The sequence below is a fragment of the Oncorhynchus keta genome, chromosome 5 (assembly GCF_023373465.1).
Source record: "Oncorhynchus keta strain PuntledgeMale-10-30-2019 chromosome 5, Oket_V2, whole genome shotgun sequence".
NCBI lineage: Eukaryota > Metazoa > Chordata > Actinopteri > Salmoniformes > Salmonidae > Oncorhynchus > Oncorhynchus keta.
In genome coordinates this window covers 27,131,347-27,148,365 of record NC_068425.1, presented here as the reverse complement: position 1 = coordinate 27,148,365, position 17,019 = coordinate 27,131,347, and the positions used below count along the sequence as shown (strand labels likewise).

The 17,019-nt window shown below is 43.9% G+C and overlaps 1 protein-coding gene and 1 long non-coding RNA gene across 2 annotated transcripts in view; both read left to right on the top strand.

Annotated features, from left to right (window-relative positions):
* The window catches only part of LOC118377828 (calcium-binding mitochondrial carrier protein SCaMC-3-like), a 31,980-nt gene that overhangs the window by 4,905 nt on the left and 10,056 nt on the right, over positions 1–17,019 (top strand). The window contains exons 2-8 of the mRNA XM_035764769.2: positions 14,053–14,176; positions 14,891–14,978; positions 15,076–15,187; positions 15,493–15,651; positions 15,843–15,995; positions 16,457–16,570; positions 16,712–16,879. Coding sequence (XP_035620662.1) covers positions 14,053–14,176; positions 14,891–14,978; positions 15,076–15,187; positions 15,493–15,651; positions 15,843–15,995; positions 16,457–16,570; positions 16,712–16,879 — 918 coding nt within the window. The remainder of the gene's footprint in view (positions 1–14,052; positions 14,177–14,890; positions 14,979–15,075; positions 15,188–15,492; positions 15,652–15,842; positions 15,996–16,456; positions 16,571–16,711; positions 16,880–17,019) is intronic.
* On the top strand, positions 1,985–3,519 carry LOC118377829 (uncharacterized). Its single transcript, XR_004824336.2, has 2 exons — positions 1,985–2,725; positions 2,974–3,519. It is a non-coding gene; the product is annotated as an uncharacterized LOC118377829 (long non-coding RNA).

The window sequence follows — 17,019 nt, the reverse complement described above, 5'->3', positions numbered from 1 at the left end:
AATAAGGGGGGATATGCTGTAAAGCATGTGAAGACAGACCAAAGAAGGGGGGATATGCTGTAAAGCCTGTGAATACAGACCAAATAAGGGGGGATATGCTGTAAAGCCTGTGAAGACAGACCACATAAGGGGGATATGATGTAAAGCATGTGAAGACAGACCAAAGAAGGGGGGATATGCTGTAGAGCCTGTGAAGACAGATCAAGTGAAGACAAACCAAAGAAGGGGGGATATGCTGTAAAGCCCATGAAGACAGATCAAGTGAAGACAGACCAAAGAAGGGGGGATATGCTGTAAAGCCCGTGAAGACAAATCAAGTGAAGACAAACCAAAGAAGGGGGGATATGCTGTAAAGCCCATGAAGACAGATCAAGTGAAGACAGACCAAAGAAGGGGGGATATGCTGTAAAGCCCATGAAGACAGATCAAGTGAAGACAAACCAAAGAAGGGGGGATATGCTGTGAAGCCCGTGAAGACAGATCAAGTGAAGACAAACCAAAGAAGGGGGGATATGCTGTAAAGCCCGTGAAGACAAACCAAAGAAGGGGGGATATGCTGTAAAGCCCGTGAAGACAAACCAAAGAAGGGGGATATGCTGTAAAGCCCGTGAAGACAAACCAAAGAAGGGGGGATATGCTGTAAAGCCTGTGAAGACAAATCAAGTGATGACAAACCAAAGAAGGGGGGATATGCTGTAAAGCCCGTGAAGACAAACCAAAGAAGGGGGGATATGCTGTAAAGCCCGTGAAGACAAACCAAAGAAGGGGGATATGCTGTAAAGCCCGTGAAGACAAACCAAAGAAGGGGGGATATGCTGTAAAGCCCATGAAGACAGATCAAGTGAAGACAAACCAAAGAAGGGGGGATATGCTGTGAAGCCCGTGAAGACAGATCAAGTGAAGACAAACCAAAGAAGGGGGTTATGCTGTAAAGCCCGTGAAGACAAACCAAAGAAGGGGGGATATGCTGTAAAGCCTGTGAAGACAAATCAAGTGATGACAAACCAAAGAAGGGGGGATATGCTGTAAAGCCCGTGAAGACAAATCAAGTGATGACAAACCAAAGAAGGGGGGATATGCTGTAAAGCCCGTGAAGACAAACCAAAGAAGGGGGGATATGCTGTAAAGCCCGTGAAGACAAACCAAAGAAGGGGGGATATGCTGTAAAGCCCATGAAGACAGATCAAGTGAAGACAAACCAAAGAAGGGGGGATATGCTGTGAAGCCCGTGAAGACAAACCAAAGAAGGGGGGATATGTTGTAAAGCCCATGAAGACAGATCAAGTGAAGACAAACCAAAGAAGGGGGGATATGTTGTAAAGCCCATGAAGACAGATCAAGTGAAGACAAACCAAAGAAGGGGGGATATGCTGTAAAGCCCGTGAAGACAAACCAAAGAAGGGGGGATATGCTGTAAAGCCCGTGAAGACAGATCAAGTGAAGACAGACCAAAGAAGGGGGGATATGCTGTAAAGCCCATGAAGACAGATCAAGTGAAGACAAACCAAAGAAGGGGGGATATGCTGTAAAGCCCGTGAAAACAAACCAAAGAAGGGGGGATATGCTGTAAAGCCCATGAAGACAGATCAAGTGAAGACAAACCAAAGAAGGGGGGATATGCTGTAAAGCCCGTGAAGACAAACCAAAGCAGGGGGGATATGCTGTAAAGCCCATGAAGACAGATCAAGTGAAGACAAACCAAAGAAGGGGGGATATGCTGTAAAGCCCGTGAAAACAAACCAAAGAAGGGGGGATATGCTGTAAAGCCCATGAAGACAGATCAAGTGAAGACAAACCAAAGAAGGGGGGATATGCTGTAAAGCCCGTGAAAACAAACCAAAGAAGGGGGGATATGCTGTAAAGCCCATGAAGACAGATCAAGTGAAGACAAACCAAAGAAGGGGGGATATGCTGTAAAGCCCGTGAAAACAAACCAAAGAAGGGGGATATGCTGTAAAGCCCGTGAAGACAAACCAAAGATATGCTGTAAAGCCCGTGAAGACAAACCAAAGAAGGGGGGATATGCTGTAAAGCCCATGAAGACAGATCAAGTGAAGACAAACCAAAGAAGGGGGGATATGCTGTAAAGCCCGTGAAGACAAACCAAAGCAGGGGGGATATGCTGTAAAGCCCGTGAAGACAGATCAAGTGAAGACAGACCAAAGAAGGGGGATATGCTGTAAAGCCCGTGAAGACAAACCAAAGAAGGGGGCTACGCTGTAAAGCCTGTGAAGACAGATCAACTGAAGACAGACCAAAGAAGGGGGAATATACTGTAAAGCCCCTGAAGACAAATCAAGTGAAGACAAACCAAAGAAGGGGGGATATGCTGTAAAGCCCATGAAGACAGATCAAGTGAAGACAAACCAAAGAAGGGGGGATATGCTGTAAAGCCCATGAAGACAAATCAAGTGAAGACAAACCAAAGAAGGGGGGATATGCTGTAAAGCCCATGAAGACAGATCAAGTGAAGACAAACCAAAGAAGGGGGGATATGCTGTAAAGCCCGTGAAGACAAACCAAAGCAGGGGGGATATGCTGTAAAGCCCGTGAAGACAAACCAAAGAAGGGGGGATATGCTGTAAAGCCCGTGAAGACAGATCAAGTGAAGACAAACCAAAGAAGGGGGGATATGCTGTAAAGCCCATGAAGACAGATCAAGTGAAGACAGACCAAAGAAGGGGGGATATACTGTAAAGCCCGTGAAGACACACCCAACAATACTGTAAGTCATAATTATTCAATTCCATTCAATTGAACATTTCAGGCACACACAAATTCCAAATACAAATATTGAAAAGTTCACTAAACATTGCATATTTCAAAATTAGTACTTCAAAAACACCAGAAAACACATTGTAGAATGAGTAGATCACTACATCAACAAAATGATAACGTCATAACTCAGAACAGTGAATTTCACTACCCATTTAACAAACATTTCCCTTTTCAAAACCCTTACATGCTACATAGACAGGCTCCTGGATCTCCTCTTCAACAAGGTCACCCTTGATCCAGTGCCGTATGTGGGGAAGATGCGCGAGCTGTCCATCCCAGAACCCGTCTGCCCAGTGTGAGAGGCCTGACAAGGAGAAGGCCATACCTGGTTTTGTCTCCAGCTTCAATCTTCGGGGTGACTGAAGACAAGTGGGTGACTGAAGTCTGCTTGATTGAAGCGGGGTACATGGGTCCCCCTTCTCTCCCGATCCCGTCCCATCAATCTCTGTAGTTGGTTGCATTTCCCAAAGTCTAAGTAATTTATATGATATCACATTTTCTTTTATATAATTTTTTCTAACATTTGGACGGGAGATGAGAGTTACAAATTGTAAGAATCAATGGGGTCCTGTACACTGTAGGGCAGCCGGTTGCCTATATTGCGGCTTATGGCTCTATTTTTATTTTTTTATGTCAAATGATGTCTCACCATTATTTCTCATGAATGTCCATGTTGATCAATATTTCAGATATGCTTGCCTAATGTAAATTAACAAATAAATGTTTGATCAATACATACAATTCTGAACATATTGTCATTTATAATGCTAATGCAGAGGCACCAATCAATTGTCCAGTACACTTATTGTATGCTGTTTTCATGTACATTCCCTTATGTCGAAGCTTCTAGGGGGACTCAGACTTGACTAATTCTGCTGAAGAAGTGTATCAGTGAACAATGATTAGTTACGAAACAATATAAATGCAATTGTGTATTGCTGCTGTTTGACTGATATCTAACAGTCCATTATCAGCTCTGTTGAGAACATTTTGCAGAGAAAATGGGTTGAGGAATACTATTTAGGGTCAGAATGACATGTGGCCCATTGTTTACCTGGTCATCATTGACATGTGGCCCATTGTTTACCTTGTTACCTGGCAACGACCATAAGGGTGTTTCAAAGAGCTGTCATTCAAGGCGAGCTCATAATATAAGCTCCCCGCCCACTCAGCCTGTTCTGTCGGGCTTCCTGATAGTTAGAGATGGGAGAAAGGGTACAATTTCTTTAATTCTGAGCATTTTAATAGTGTCAAAATGTTATGGGTGATGTTTCGGTCATTCAAAGGCATTTTCAATGACGTACAGAGCACTTTATTATTATACATGTCTTAATTGAACCTTTATTTAACTAGGCAAGTCAGTTAAGAACAAATTGTTATTTACAGTGACGGCCTACCCCGGCCAAACCTGGACAACGCTGGGCCAGTTGTGCGCCGCCCTATGAGACTTCCAATCACGGCCGGATGTGATACAGCCTGGATTCGAAACAGAGACTGTAGTAACGCCTCTTGCACTGAGATGCAGTGCCTTAGACCACTTTGCCACTCTGTGGCAAATCATTTGAAAGATGTATATCTCTTACTAACATTTCAGAATTTTTGCGTTAGGTACAGTATTTGAACAAAATGTTGTTTTCCCTTTGTGATGATGATGTTAGTGGTAGTTTTGTAATAACAGCACTGTGGAAAAAATATATAAAATACATTGTTTTTCAGTTAGGGATTTAAAAATATATATTTATTAAAAAATGATGTAAAATAAATGGTTGATCTTGTCGTGGACCCCTTCAGTACCTAGTGGACTCCAGTTTGAGAAGCACTGACATAGGCAACTGTGTAGTTCCTGTGTTTACTATAAACAAGTATATTTGTTTGTAGCCTACTAGTACAATGAACAGGAACTATAACCTGCTTCACTTATTCCGAGTGTATAGGCCTCTCATATCAAGTCTTCAACTGCCTGTACTATGAGCTATGGTCCAGTCTAGCCGGTGTCTCAGTGCTCTATTTTGACCCTGTGATGTCACAGGAGAAGCAGGCAGAGTGTTCTACAGGCAGTGAGAGGCATTTTACTACAGATATTAAAAGAGTTCCTTGGAAGAGAGTGCTCATTCAAATGTATTTATAAAGCCCTTTTAACATCAGCAGTTGTCACAAAGTGCTTATACAGAAACCCATAGATGACCAGCAGGGTCAAATAAGAGAGAGCAGTGGTTATAGAAGGTGCAACCTCAGGCATAAATGTCAGTTGGCTTTTCATAGCAGAGCATTTAGAGGTTGAGAGAGGTTGAGGGGGCGGGGGAGGGAGACGAATCAGCAGGTCCGGGACAAGGTAGCACGTCCAGTGAATAGGTCAGTTTTCCATAGCCACAGGCGGAACAGCAGAGATTGGATCAGCAGCACTGGATCAGTGCTCCATTACCCAGACATCTGGGACCTATTTCAAAACTCCACTTGCTCTCTCTAACTCAAAACAACACAACATTAACCAGTGCTATTTTCACACATCCCTCCAACTCAAGGTGCCTGTCACCAGTGCTATCTGAAAACTCTGTTGCTTAAACACAATACTGATGCATGCTTTTCTGATCTGCTTGTCCCAGTACATGACAGGAAACACTTTCCTGAATGAATATTTTAAAGGTATGACTGTAACACAAACCTGGTGCTGCCCTGACCCCGCCTGACCTTAATATCAGTGTCTGGCGTGCACACACACACACACACACACACACACACACACACCACACACATCTTACCCTCAGTCTTCAAATCAAATTTTATTTGTAAAATGCTTTGTAAACAACAGGTGTAGACTAACTGTGAAATGCTTAGTTACAGGTCCTTTTCCAACAATGCAGAGAGAAAGAAAAAGTAGTAATAAATACACAATGAGTAAGGATAACTTGGCTATGTACATGGGGTACCAGTACAGAGTCGATGTGCAGGGGTACGAGGTCATTGAGGTAGATGTGTACATCTACTGTAACTAGGAAAAAAGTGATAGATAATAAACAGTAGCAGCAACGTATGTGATGTGTCAAAACAGTTCGTGCAAAAAGGGTCAATGCAGATAGTTAAATAGTTCATCAAATAGCTACCCGGACTAACTATTTATAGCTTGTGGGTAGAAGCTGTTCAGGGTCCTGTTGGTTCCAGACTTGGTGCATCAGTACCACTTTCCATGCGGTAGCAGAGAGAACAGTCTATGACGGTTGGCTGGAGTCCTTCTTCTACAGCCTTCCTCTGACATCGCCTGGTATAGAGGTCCTGGATGGCAGGGAGCTCGGCCCCAGTGATGTACTGGGCCGTTCGCACTACCTTCTTTAGCGCCTTGTGGTCAGTTGCTGAGCAGTTGCCATACCAAGCGGTGATACAGCCAGTCAATATGCTCTAAATGGTGCAGCTGTAGAACCTTCAGAGGATCTGACTGCCCATGGCAAATCTTTTCAGCCTCCTGAGGGGGAAGAAGCGTAGTCGTGCCCTCTTCACAACTGTGTTGGTGTGTGTGGACCATGATCCTTAGTGACGTGGACACCGAGGAACTTGCAGCTTTCGACTCGCTCCACTACAGTCCTGTCGATGTGAACGGGGCGTGCTCGGCTCTCCATTTCCATAAGCCCACGATCAGCTCCTTTGTCTTGTAGACATTGAGGGAGAGGTTGTTGTCCTGGCGCCACACTCCCAGGTCTCTGACCTCCTCCCTATAGGCAGTCTCATCATCATTGGTGATCAGGCGATCATTGGGGATCAGGCATTGGGTATCACCGTCATGTCATCGGCAGACTTAATGGCGGTGTGGGAGTCGTGGGTGAACAGGGAGTGGCGAATGTGTTGTTGCCTACCCTCACCACCCGGGGGTGGCCCTTCAGGAAGTCCAGGATCCAGTTGCAGAGACAGATGTTCAGTCACAGTGTCCTTAGCTTAGTGATGAGCTTGGAGTGCACTATGGTGTTGAAGGCTGAGCTGGAGTCAATTTATAGCATTCTTACATAGGTGTTCTTCTTGTCCAGGTGGGAAAGGGCAGTGTCAAGTGCAATAGAGACAGCCTGAGCTGTGGATCTGTTGGGGTGGTATACGGATTGGAGGGGGTCCAAGGTGTCTGGGATGATGGTGTTGATGTGAGACATGACCAGCCTTTCAAAGCATTTTATGGCTACAGATGTGAGTGTTACAGAGCGATAGTAATTTAGACAGGTTAAAATGGAGTTCCTGGGCACAGGGGCTATGGGGGTCCACTTGAAACATGGATGTATTACAGACTGGGTCAGGGAGAGGTTGAAAATGTCAGTGAAGCCACTTGCCAGCTGGTCATCCCATGCTCTGAGTACGTGTCCTGGTAATCCATCTGGCCCTGCGGCCTTGTGAATGTTAATCTGTTTAAAGGTCTTACATCTGCTACAGAGAGTGTGATCACACAGTCATCCAGAACAGCTGGTACACTCATGCATAGTTTAGTGTTGCTTGCCTCAAAGCGAGCATAGTTAGCTAGTCTGGTAGGCTTGCGTCACTGGGTTTTCTTCTAGGATTCAAACTTATCCTGACCGGAAGCCATGGATTACAGTCAACATCTGCACTGAGCTAAAGGCTAGAGCTGCCGCTTTCAAGGAGCGGGACACCAATCATGACGCTTATAAGAAATCCTGCTACGCCCTCCAATGAACCATCAAACAGGCAAGGCATTAAAACAGGACGATGTACATACGGTCAAGTGGGGAAAATGTTGTCGATGCACTCATTAATGAAGCCGGTGACTGATGTGGTAAACTCCTCAATGCCATCAAATGAATCTCGAGACATAATTCAGTCTGTGCTAGCGAAACAGTCCTCTAGCTTAAACTGTCATCACCAGGGATTTGGGATACTACTGTGTTAATGCACATCTGCACAATGTCATGAGTTCAACTCAGCCTGGCTGGCAGAATGGCTGGATTTATGACTACTGAAGTCATCCCTTTTGCAGGACATTTTCCATTCAGTCCAGATAATATGGTTATGATAGTAGTTAATGATTGTGGATTTCTCTTTACATAAAAAAAATCTGTGGTGTGCGTAAACCGATTAGAAAACTCCCCACAGAGCCCAGTAGAGCCACAGAGCCCAGTAGAGCCACAGAGCCCAATAGAGCCACATAGCCCAGTAGAGCCAGAGAGCCCAGTAGAACCACAGAGCCCAGTAGAGCCAGAGCCCAGTAGAACCACAGAGCCCAGTAGAACCACAGAGCCCAGTAGAGCCACAGAGCCTAGTAAAGCCAGAGAGCCCAGTAGCGCCACGGAGCCCAGTAGCGCCACGGAGCCCAATAGAGCCACATAGCCTAGTAGAGCCACAGAGCCCAGTAGAGCCACAGAGCCCAGTAGAGCCACAGAGCCCAATAGAGCCACATAGCCCAGTAGAGCCAGAGAGCCCAATAGAGCCACATAGCCCAGTAGAGCCACAGAGCCCAGTAGAGCCACATTGCCCAGTAGAGCCACATTGCCCAGTAGAGCAACATAGCCCAATAGAGCCACATAGCCTAGTAGAGCCAGAGAGCCTCGCCAGATTCAATGGGTGTTTCTCAAAATGTGTACTACCATGCACTGAGCATGTAAATTGGAGCACGGGAGGGTCGGAGTATGAGTCCAAATCAAACTATGCGAAACGAAGCACAGAGGTCACTTCTCGAATACGTACTCTGTTTGTACATCATTTGAAGTATGCATTGATGCAAGCTTCATTGCAAAGTATGCACAGAAATATGATGCAACCACATTAAAAATTATGCAACATTTCTTGAAATCAATGGTGTCCATTATTTGAGCTAAAGTGAGAGAAAATAATTGTGAACATTTTGTAATTATGTCATGGTGTAATTATGGCCCAAATATAATTTGGCTGGTAAAAACATTTGAGCGGCTGGTAGATTTTTCCATCTACGCCTGACCCTTTCCTACCACACCGACTGGACTTTCATGGCCGGCAGTGACACATACAGTGCCTTCAGAAAGTATTCACAGCCCTAGACTTTTTCCGCATTTTGTTTTGTTACAGCCTGAATTTAAAATGGTTACATTAAGATTTTGTTTCACTGGCCCACACACAATACCCCATAATGTCATAATGTTCAAGAGTAAAACTGTGCCTAACAAGTCACATAATAAGTTGCATGGACTTACTATGTATGCAAAAATAGTGTTTAACATGATTTTTGAATGATTACCTCATCTCTATACCCCACACACACAATTATCTCTAAGGTCCCTCAGTCGAGCAGTGAATTTCAAACATTGACTCAAACACAAGACCAGGGAGGTTTTCCAATACCTCGCAAAGAAGGGCACCTATTGGTAGATGGGTAAAACAAAGCAGACATTGAATAACACTTTGAGCATGGTGAAGTTATTAATAACACTTTGAGCATGGTGAAGTTATTAATTACCCTTTGGATGGTGTATCAATACAGACAGTCACAACAAAGATACAGGCGTCTTTCCTAACCTAGTTGCCGTGAGGAATGAAACCACTCATGGATTTCACCATGAGAAAAGTGGTGATTTAAAAAAGTGACAGAGTTTAATGGCTGTGACAGGTGTAAACTGAGGATGGATCAACAACATTGTAGTTATTCTACAATACTAACCTAAATGACAGAGTGAAAAGAAGGAAGCCTGTACAGAATAAAAATAGAACAAAAAATGCATCCTTTTTGAAATAAGGCACTAAAGTTAAACTGCAAAAAAAATTGCAAAGAAATCAACTTTATGCCCTCAATACAAAAGCATTAGGTTTGGGACAAATCCAACACAACACATAACCGAGTACCACTCTTCACATTTTAAAGCATGGTGGTGGCTGCATTATGTTATGGGAATGCTTGTCATCGGCAAGGACTGGGGAGTTTTTTAAGATAAAATGAAATGGAATAGAGCCCTCACAAATACACATCGACTGGGGCATTCTGTAATGATGTCAGTGATCACTGTGCATTTTCTTGTGTTAGAAATACAAGAAGGACCAAAGCCAAACCCCGTTATATTTTTAAAATACATTTTAGACAGTTTGATGAGCAAGCAAGTAAATCTGATTCCCGATGGTGACACTGTCTGGGACAATTTTTCTATGAAATGTGTGTCGATTTGTGATAAGCATGCCCCTGTGAAGAAGTTAGAATCAGTGGAAGGGACAATCCCTGGTTTTCAGATAACTTGGCAGAATTAATTAGAAAGAGAAATATCTCTTGGGCTCAAGCTAAGAAACAAATGCACAGGATTGATCAGGAAGTCAATATCAGATGACTATTTAGATGCAGTCACAGAGAACCTAAACAACCCTACCAAGTTCTGGAAGCGAATCAAATCAGTGTCAGGTTCTAACGTATCCTCTGGCCTTCCTGACCATTTAATGATGGATTCTAATGAAGTGAAGGATAAAGCCCATATTGTAGGGGTTTTAACAAGCACTTCATATCTGCTGGTTCAGTGTTTGATAATGATGGGGCCCAGGCCTCTAATGTAAGTTCTGTTACAGTCAACTATGATATAGGCCCTCATGTGAATCATTTTAACTTTGAGTCTGTTTCTTATACTGAGGTCTATAAGGCAATAGACACTAAAAAGTCTGCCGGTCCAGACAACCTGGACCCCTACCTCTTAAAGATAGAATCTGGTGTTATTACTGAACCTGTGGCTCACAATTTCAACTTGAGTCTCTTGTCTCTTGACCAATTCCATACCCAGCATTTGGAATCAGCTTATGTCCTCCTACTGCTGAAGGGTGGAGATCCATCAGATGCTATCGTCCTATCTCTAAACTCCCTATCCTGGCCAAAGTCTATGAATCCCTAGTGAACTCACAGTTAAAAAACTTCTTAATTGAAAAGAACTTACTGAGCTTTAGATCGGGGCACAACACTACAACTGCAGCTATGGCAGTGGCAAACGACATCATTAATGGACTTGATAAAAAGCAACGTTGTGCTGCTCTGTTTGTGGATTTATCAAAGGCATTTGATTCAGTTGACCATGAACTGTTGCTAGCTAGAACTATCTTTCTGACAGAACACAATGTGTATATACTGACAATCACAAGTCTAGCTTTCTTGAGATTAATAGAGGTGTGCCTCAGGGTTCCATTTTAGCTCCTGTGTTGTTCTGAATTTGTATTAATGATTTGGGAAATGGGATGCAACCAGCAAAGTTACATCTATATGTAGATGATACAGTCATATACTCATGTGCTCCTTCTCTGGTTCAGGCTGTTGAAGAGCTCCAGACTGCTTTTCAGCCACTGCAGGCCTCCCTGTATGGTCTCAAACTGGTCTTGGATATACAAAAAAAAAAAATTCATGACCTTTACCAGAGCTAGAACTCTGCCAGAGAACATTAGCATTGTCACATCTGGTGGCTTATCCATTGAATTAGTGTCATCCTACAAACACCTAGGTATTTGGTTGGATGACAAGTTGTCCTTTAAAGTTCATGTGGACAATCTTGTGACAAAGCTTAAATTGAAATTGTGTTTTTATTTTCGTAATAAGGCTTACTTCCCACTTATGACTAGAAAGATGCTTGTTCACGCCGCTTTTCTCTCTTTTCTCCATAATTGATTATGGTGTATATACATTACAGAGACTGGCCTCTGTTTATCATGCATCCTTGCGCTTTATTACAAATGCCAAGTCACTCATCCACCATTGCACCTTGTACCAAATGGTAGGTTGGACCTCATTTACATGCGCAGAAAGATACATTCGTATGTGTTTATCTGCAAAGCCCTTTTGGGTAAACTCCCTCTTTACCTCTGTAGTCTGGTCTCCTTCACCACCAGCAGTTACCATACCCGGTCTGCTAGGTGGTTGCTACTTAAAGTCCCCAGGATATTCACAGTATTAGGCAAGTCTTCTGCCTTCTCTTCTTGTGCACCAGAGGCATGGAATAGTCTACAATCCATGTTTCATCTAGATATGTTAGTGCCACTGAATGGATTTAAAATATTGATGGGAGACTGTTACAGAGGAGTGTAAATGCTTTTATTAGGCTGGATCATGTTGTTGTATGTTTTAATTATGTAATGTATTGATTGTTGCTGCCTTCTTGGCCAGGTCTCCATTGAAAAAGAGACTCTAGGTCTCAATGGGCTTTTCCTGGTTCAGTAAAATGTTTGTTTTTTAAAGAGCTAAGCACAGGCAGAATCCTAAAGGAAAACCTGGTTCAGTCTACTTTCCAACAGACACTGGGAGGCAAATTCCCCTTTCAGCCGGACAATAACCTAAAACACAAAGCCAAATATACACTAGAGTTGGTTATTAAGACAACATTGAATGTTTGTGAGTGGCTTAGTTACAGTTTTGACTTAAATCGGCTTGAAAATCTATAGCAAATACTGTACAATCCAGGGTGCAAAGCTCTTAGAGACTTACCCAGAAAGACTCACAGCTGTAATCGCTGCCAAAGGGGATTCTAACATGCATTGATTCAGTGATGAGTTTTTACTTTGTCATTATGGGGTATTGTATGTAGATACGTGAGAGAAAACAATCAATTGAATCCATTTTGAATTCAGGCTGTAGCACAACAAAATAAGTCAAGGGGTATGAATACTTTCTGAGGGCACTGTAGGTGATAGTGCACTTGCTTTAAGTAACACTCACACAGAAGCACACAGATAGCACTCCTCAGGTTACAGCTAATCAGTCATTTAGATTAGCATAAAGGAAATTAGTTTAGGAGATCACTCCACCACAGTCAGTAGTTTAGTTTAGCATCACTCCTTTCACATAGCATCATCCCTCCCCAGCCATGCAGCAGATTAGTTTAGCATTATCTCCACACTCAAATAGTAGGCTAGTTTAGCTAAGCATCATCCCTCCCCAGCCATGCAGCAGATTAGTTTAGCATTATCTCCACACTCAAATAGTAGGCTAGTTTAGCTAAGCATCATCCCTCCCCAGCCATGCAGCAGATTAGTTTAGCATTATCTCCACACTCAAATAGTAGGCTAGTTTAGCTAAGCATCATCCCTCCCCAGCCATGCAGGAGATTAGTTTAGCATTATCTCCACACTCAAATAGTAGGCTAGTTTAGCTAAGCATCATCACCCACAGCTGTGCTTGTCCTTCAAATCTCCTCTGGGAGTTTTCAGACACCACAGGCAATATCCCTCTAGACCAGGATGTATTTGTCTGGCAATGCTTAAATAGACTTTGCTCTGATTATATTTGTGCCATGGAGGAGGGGGCCAATTCAAAGCCATACTTAAAGTTATGCTTGTCATGTGTTATACAGACAGCTTCCATCAGCTACACTTAGAATTACAATTCAAGCATTTATACCTAACAGAAAGTTGAAATGGTTAGGATAAGTGGCAGGATAAGTAGGATAGTCTCATTTGAATTTCATGAGAATATGCAAATCCTCCCCGCTATCTCATTAACAATGTCAAGGATTATGTGGATTCTTGAACTGCTTATTCATCGTGGATTTATTCATGAAAAATACAAGACGGACAGACTCAGAAAGAACCCCCTGATAGGCTTAGACAAGATTCTGAAAACGTTGCTGCCAAGATTGAGCAAATCTCTCCTTTCTGTGTGTGTGTGTGTGTGTGTGTGTGTGTGTGTGTGTGTGTGTGTGTGTGTGTGTGTGTGTGTGTGTGTGTGTGTGTGTGTGTGTGTGTGTGTGTGTGTGTGTGTTGGTCAAGTGCATTAGTTCAGGTCAGATTCCAGTAGCATGTGATTGTTACTGAAGATTAACTGGACACTGGGCACAGGAGTGAAGCGGATTATGACGAGGTCAAAATAGTAATAATAATATAATATCTCTCACTCTCGCTCTCTTGCTCTCTCTCTATACTATTCTCTCGCTCTTTCTTTCTCACTCTTGTTCTCACTCTATTCTCTCTTTCTCTCCCTCTCTCTTTCTTCCTTTCTTCCTCTCCTTGTTTGAGGAAGCACTAGAGAGGATGAATATAGAACAGTTCTGCTGATTGTTTTATGTTTGCAGGTTATGACCTTGTAAAATAATGATAGGCTTTGTTGTCATTTCTCACAAACTCCTTCCTGCTTCTTCCCTTCACTTTACCTCTCACCCCCTCAAACTATCACCTTAACCTAAATCTCACCCCTGGCCCCAACCCACCCCACACCTTTTCACCTTGTCACATCCCCCTCAACCTCTCTCTCACCCCCTGTCCCCTACACTGTTTGACCCTTCACCCCATGTCCCCTACACTGTTTGACCCTTCACCCCCTCCCTATCTGCTATTTTTACCCCTTTTACCCCTTTTATCCTACTCCTGCAGATAGTGCGTGAGAGTGACACCAACCATGATGGCTTGCTGGACTTTGAGGAGTTCTCTCAGTACCTGTGGGCCCACGAGAAGGAACTGCGGCTCATGTTCCACACACTGGACCGCAACCATGACGGTCGGCATGGCCACCTCACTCACACACGCACATGCATACACATTTACATTTGACATTTTAGTCATTTAGCAGACATTCTTATCCAGAGCGACTTACAGTTAATGCATTCACACACACAGAAAATAAGTATTTAAATAACATTATAAACTGGGTGGTTCGAGGCCTGAATGCTGATTGGTATGACAAAACGTCTATTTTTACTGCTCTAATTGAGTTGGTAACCAGTTTAAAATAGTAGTAAGGCATCTCGGGGGGTTTGTGGTAGATGGCCAATATACCACGGCTAAGGGCTGTATCCAGGCACTCCGTGTTGTGTCGTGCTAAGAACAGCCCTTAGCTGTGTTATGTTGGCCATATACCACACCCCCTCGGGCCTTATTGCTTAGATAATCATGTATTTGAACCAAGTTTGATCTAAACACACATAAGTAGACATATGTAGGGGGGCCATTTGGATACAATGTCCTTTCACTCGCAAAACACTGTTTAAATTGTTCATACATGCACAGAGCATTCTATGTCACATTGCACTGGTATGGTAATTTATCTGAATGTGTGGTATGACTGCATAAATGGTATTTAGTATCATACCAAATTAATGCATGGAGTTCACAAAGTAGCCACACACACACATCACTGTGCTCTAACTGTACTGTATGCCTGGAGGTACATATTACATATTGTGGGCACTGATGAGATTCACTGTTTACGCAGGGCGCATTGATGTCGGGGAGATTCAACAGTCGCTGCACAACCTGGGACTGGAGGTGTCCACAGAACACGCCATCAAAATACTACAGAGGTGTGTGTTTGTAAGCATGTGTGTGTGTGTGTGTTTATGTTGTGTGTGTGTGTGTGCGTGCGTGCATGTGTTGACACTGCTCTGTGTGATCTCTCAGTATGGACAGGGACGGCACTATGACTATCAACTGGAATGAGTGGCGAGATCACTTCCTGTTTAACCCTCTTCACAACATAGAGGGCATCGCCCACTACTGGAAACATTCTCTGGTCAGTCAGTACTGCCTATATATGACTTCTATCTCTACACTTGACGGTTTAGATCTTTGCTTGACATGAAGTAGCACAGATATCATTACATGGAATTTTCAATTATTACAGATTAGCTATAGAAACTAATTCATTACAACTGTGACTGTTTTCTCGTACTATGTTATATAGTTTACATTGTTTCTGATGCTTTATCCAGGAATTTTAGTTTGGAAACCTTAGAGAAGGGATCATGTAATATACAGATAGTTCTGGATGTCAATCAAGTTTATTTCACTGACCTGTGTTTCTCTGTGATTTCTCAGATGTTTGACATCGGAGAGCACATGACAGTGCCTCCAGAGTTTTCCCAACAAGAGCGCCAGTCGGGGGTAGTGTGGAGGCAGCTGGTTGCCGGGGCGATGGCAGGGGCGGTTTCACGTACAGGAACCGCCCCCCTCGACCGTCTCAAGGTCTTCCTACAGGTGAAGGGTTACTGTTGTGTTTACTACAGGCTCAGAGGTTAGAGGTCAGTGCAGTGCTGATTAGTGGAATTAGGTGTGCTAGAGCAGGGCTGGAACAAAAGCCTGCACATCCAGTAGCTCTCCAGGAGGAGGGTTAGCCACCCCTGATGTACTGAATGTTATTAGAGTTACTGACAATGCTGTCTCTCTAGGTGCATGGCTCCAGCTCTAGGGGGATCAACCTGTGGACGGGGCTGAGGGGGATGGTCCAGGAGGGGGGTGTACGAGCCCTCTGGAGGGGCAACGGCATCAACGTTCTCAAAATAGCCCCAGAGTCTGCCATCAAGTTCATGGCCTACGAACAGGTGAAGGAAGAGGACTGTACGCACCTGTACACAAATGTGGCTGTAAGAGGTCCCAGAGGTTGATTTGGATTTATTATGGACCAATGTAAGGAGAACACTGATCCACACATCTGTAAATAATTTCTGGTGTATGGGGTAGTCATTAGTGAAGCATAGGAATGAAGGAGTCACACACCCACACTGAGGTGTGAAATGTTGCTCACACACACACTCTGTTTCTCACCCTGTCAGACACACCCACACCTCTACGTGTTGTGTCTCTGACTCTCCTCCACCCCAGTGTGACTCACATATTCCCCCCTCACCCCCATCTCCCCCCAACCTCCCCCTCACTTTTTATCCCTGCCTCTCCCACCTCCCACAATCTATCCCCCTCACCCCTTAATCCCTATATATCCCTGCCTCTCTTCCACCTGCCTGTCTCTCCTCTCCCCCTGTCTCCCCTGACTCCTCCATCTTAGATCAAGTGGTTGATCCGGGGCAGAAATGAAGCAGGTACTCTGCGGGTGCAGGAGAGGTTCATCGCTGGCTCTCTGGCTGGAGCCACTGCACAAACCATCATCTACCCTATGGAGGTGAGTGAGGGGAGACAGACCGACAGAAAGATAGACAGACTTTTTATTGAATAAAGAAACATAGGACTTTACCCTTATTTGCCTTCTCTTCCTTGTACACCCACTCTATTTCCCCTTTCTCCTCCCTCTCTCACTTCCCAGGTGCTGAAGACTCGTCTGACCCTGAGGAAGACTGGCCAGTACTCTGGCATTGTAGACTGTGCCCATCAGATCCTGAGGAAGGAGGGGGTGCGAGCCTTCTACAGGGGCTACGTGCCCAACACACTTGGCATCATACCGTATGCTGGCATAGACCTGGCCGTCTATGAGGTGTGTGTGAGAAAGTGTGTGTGTGTGAGAGAGTAGGGCTGTCCCTGGAAAAAAAATAAAAAATCTTGCTTGACTGTACATTTTTAAACGTATATTTCCATATATAGACACACCTTTATATGTTTTAATAAAATCAACTA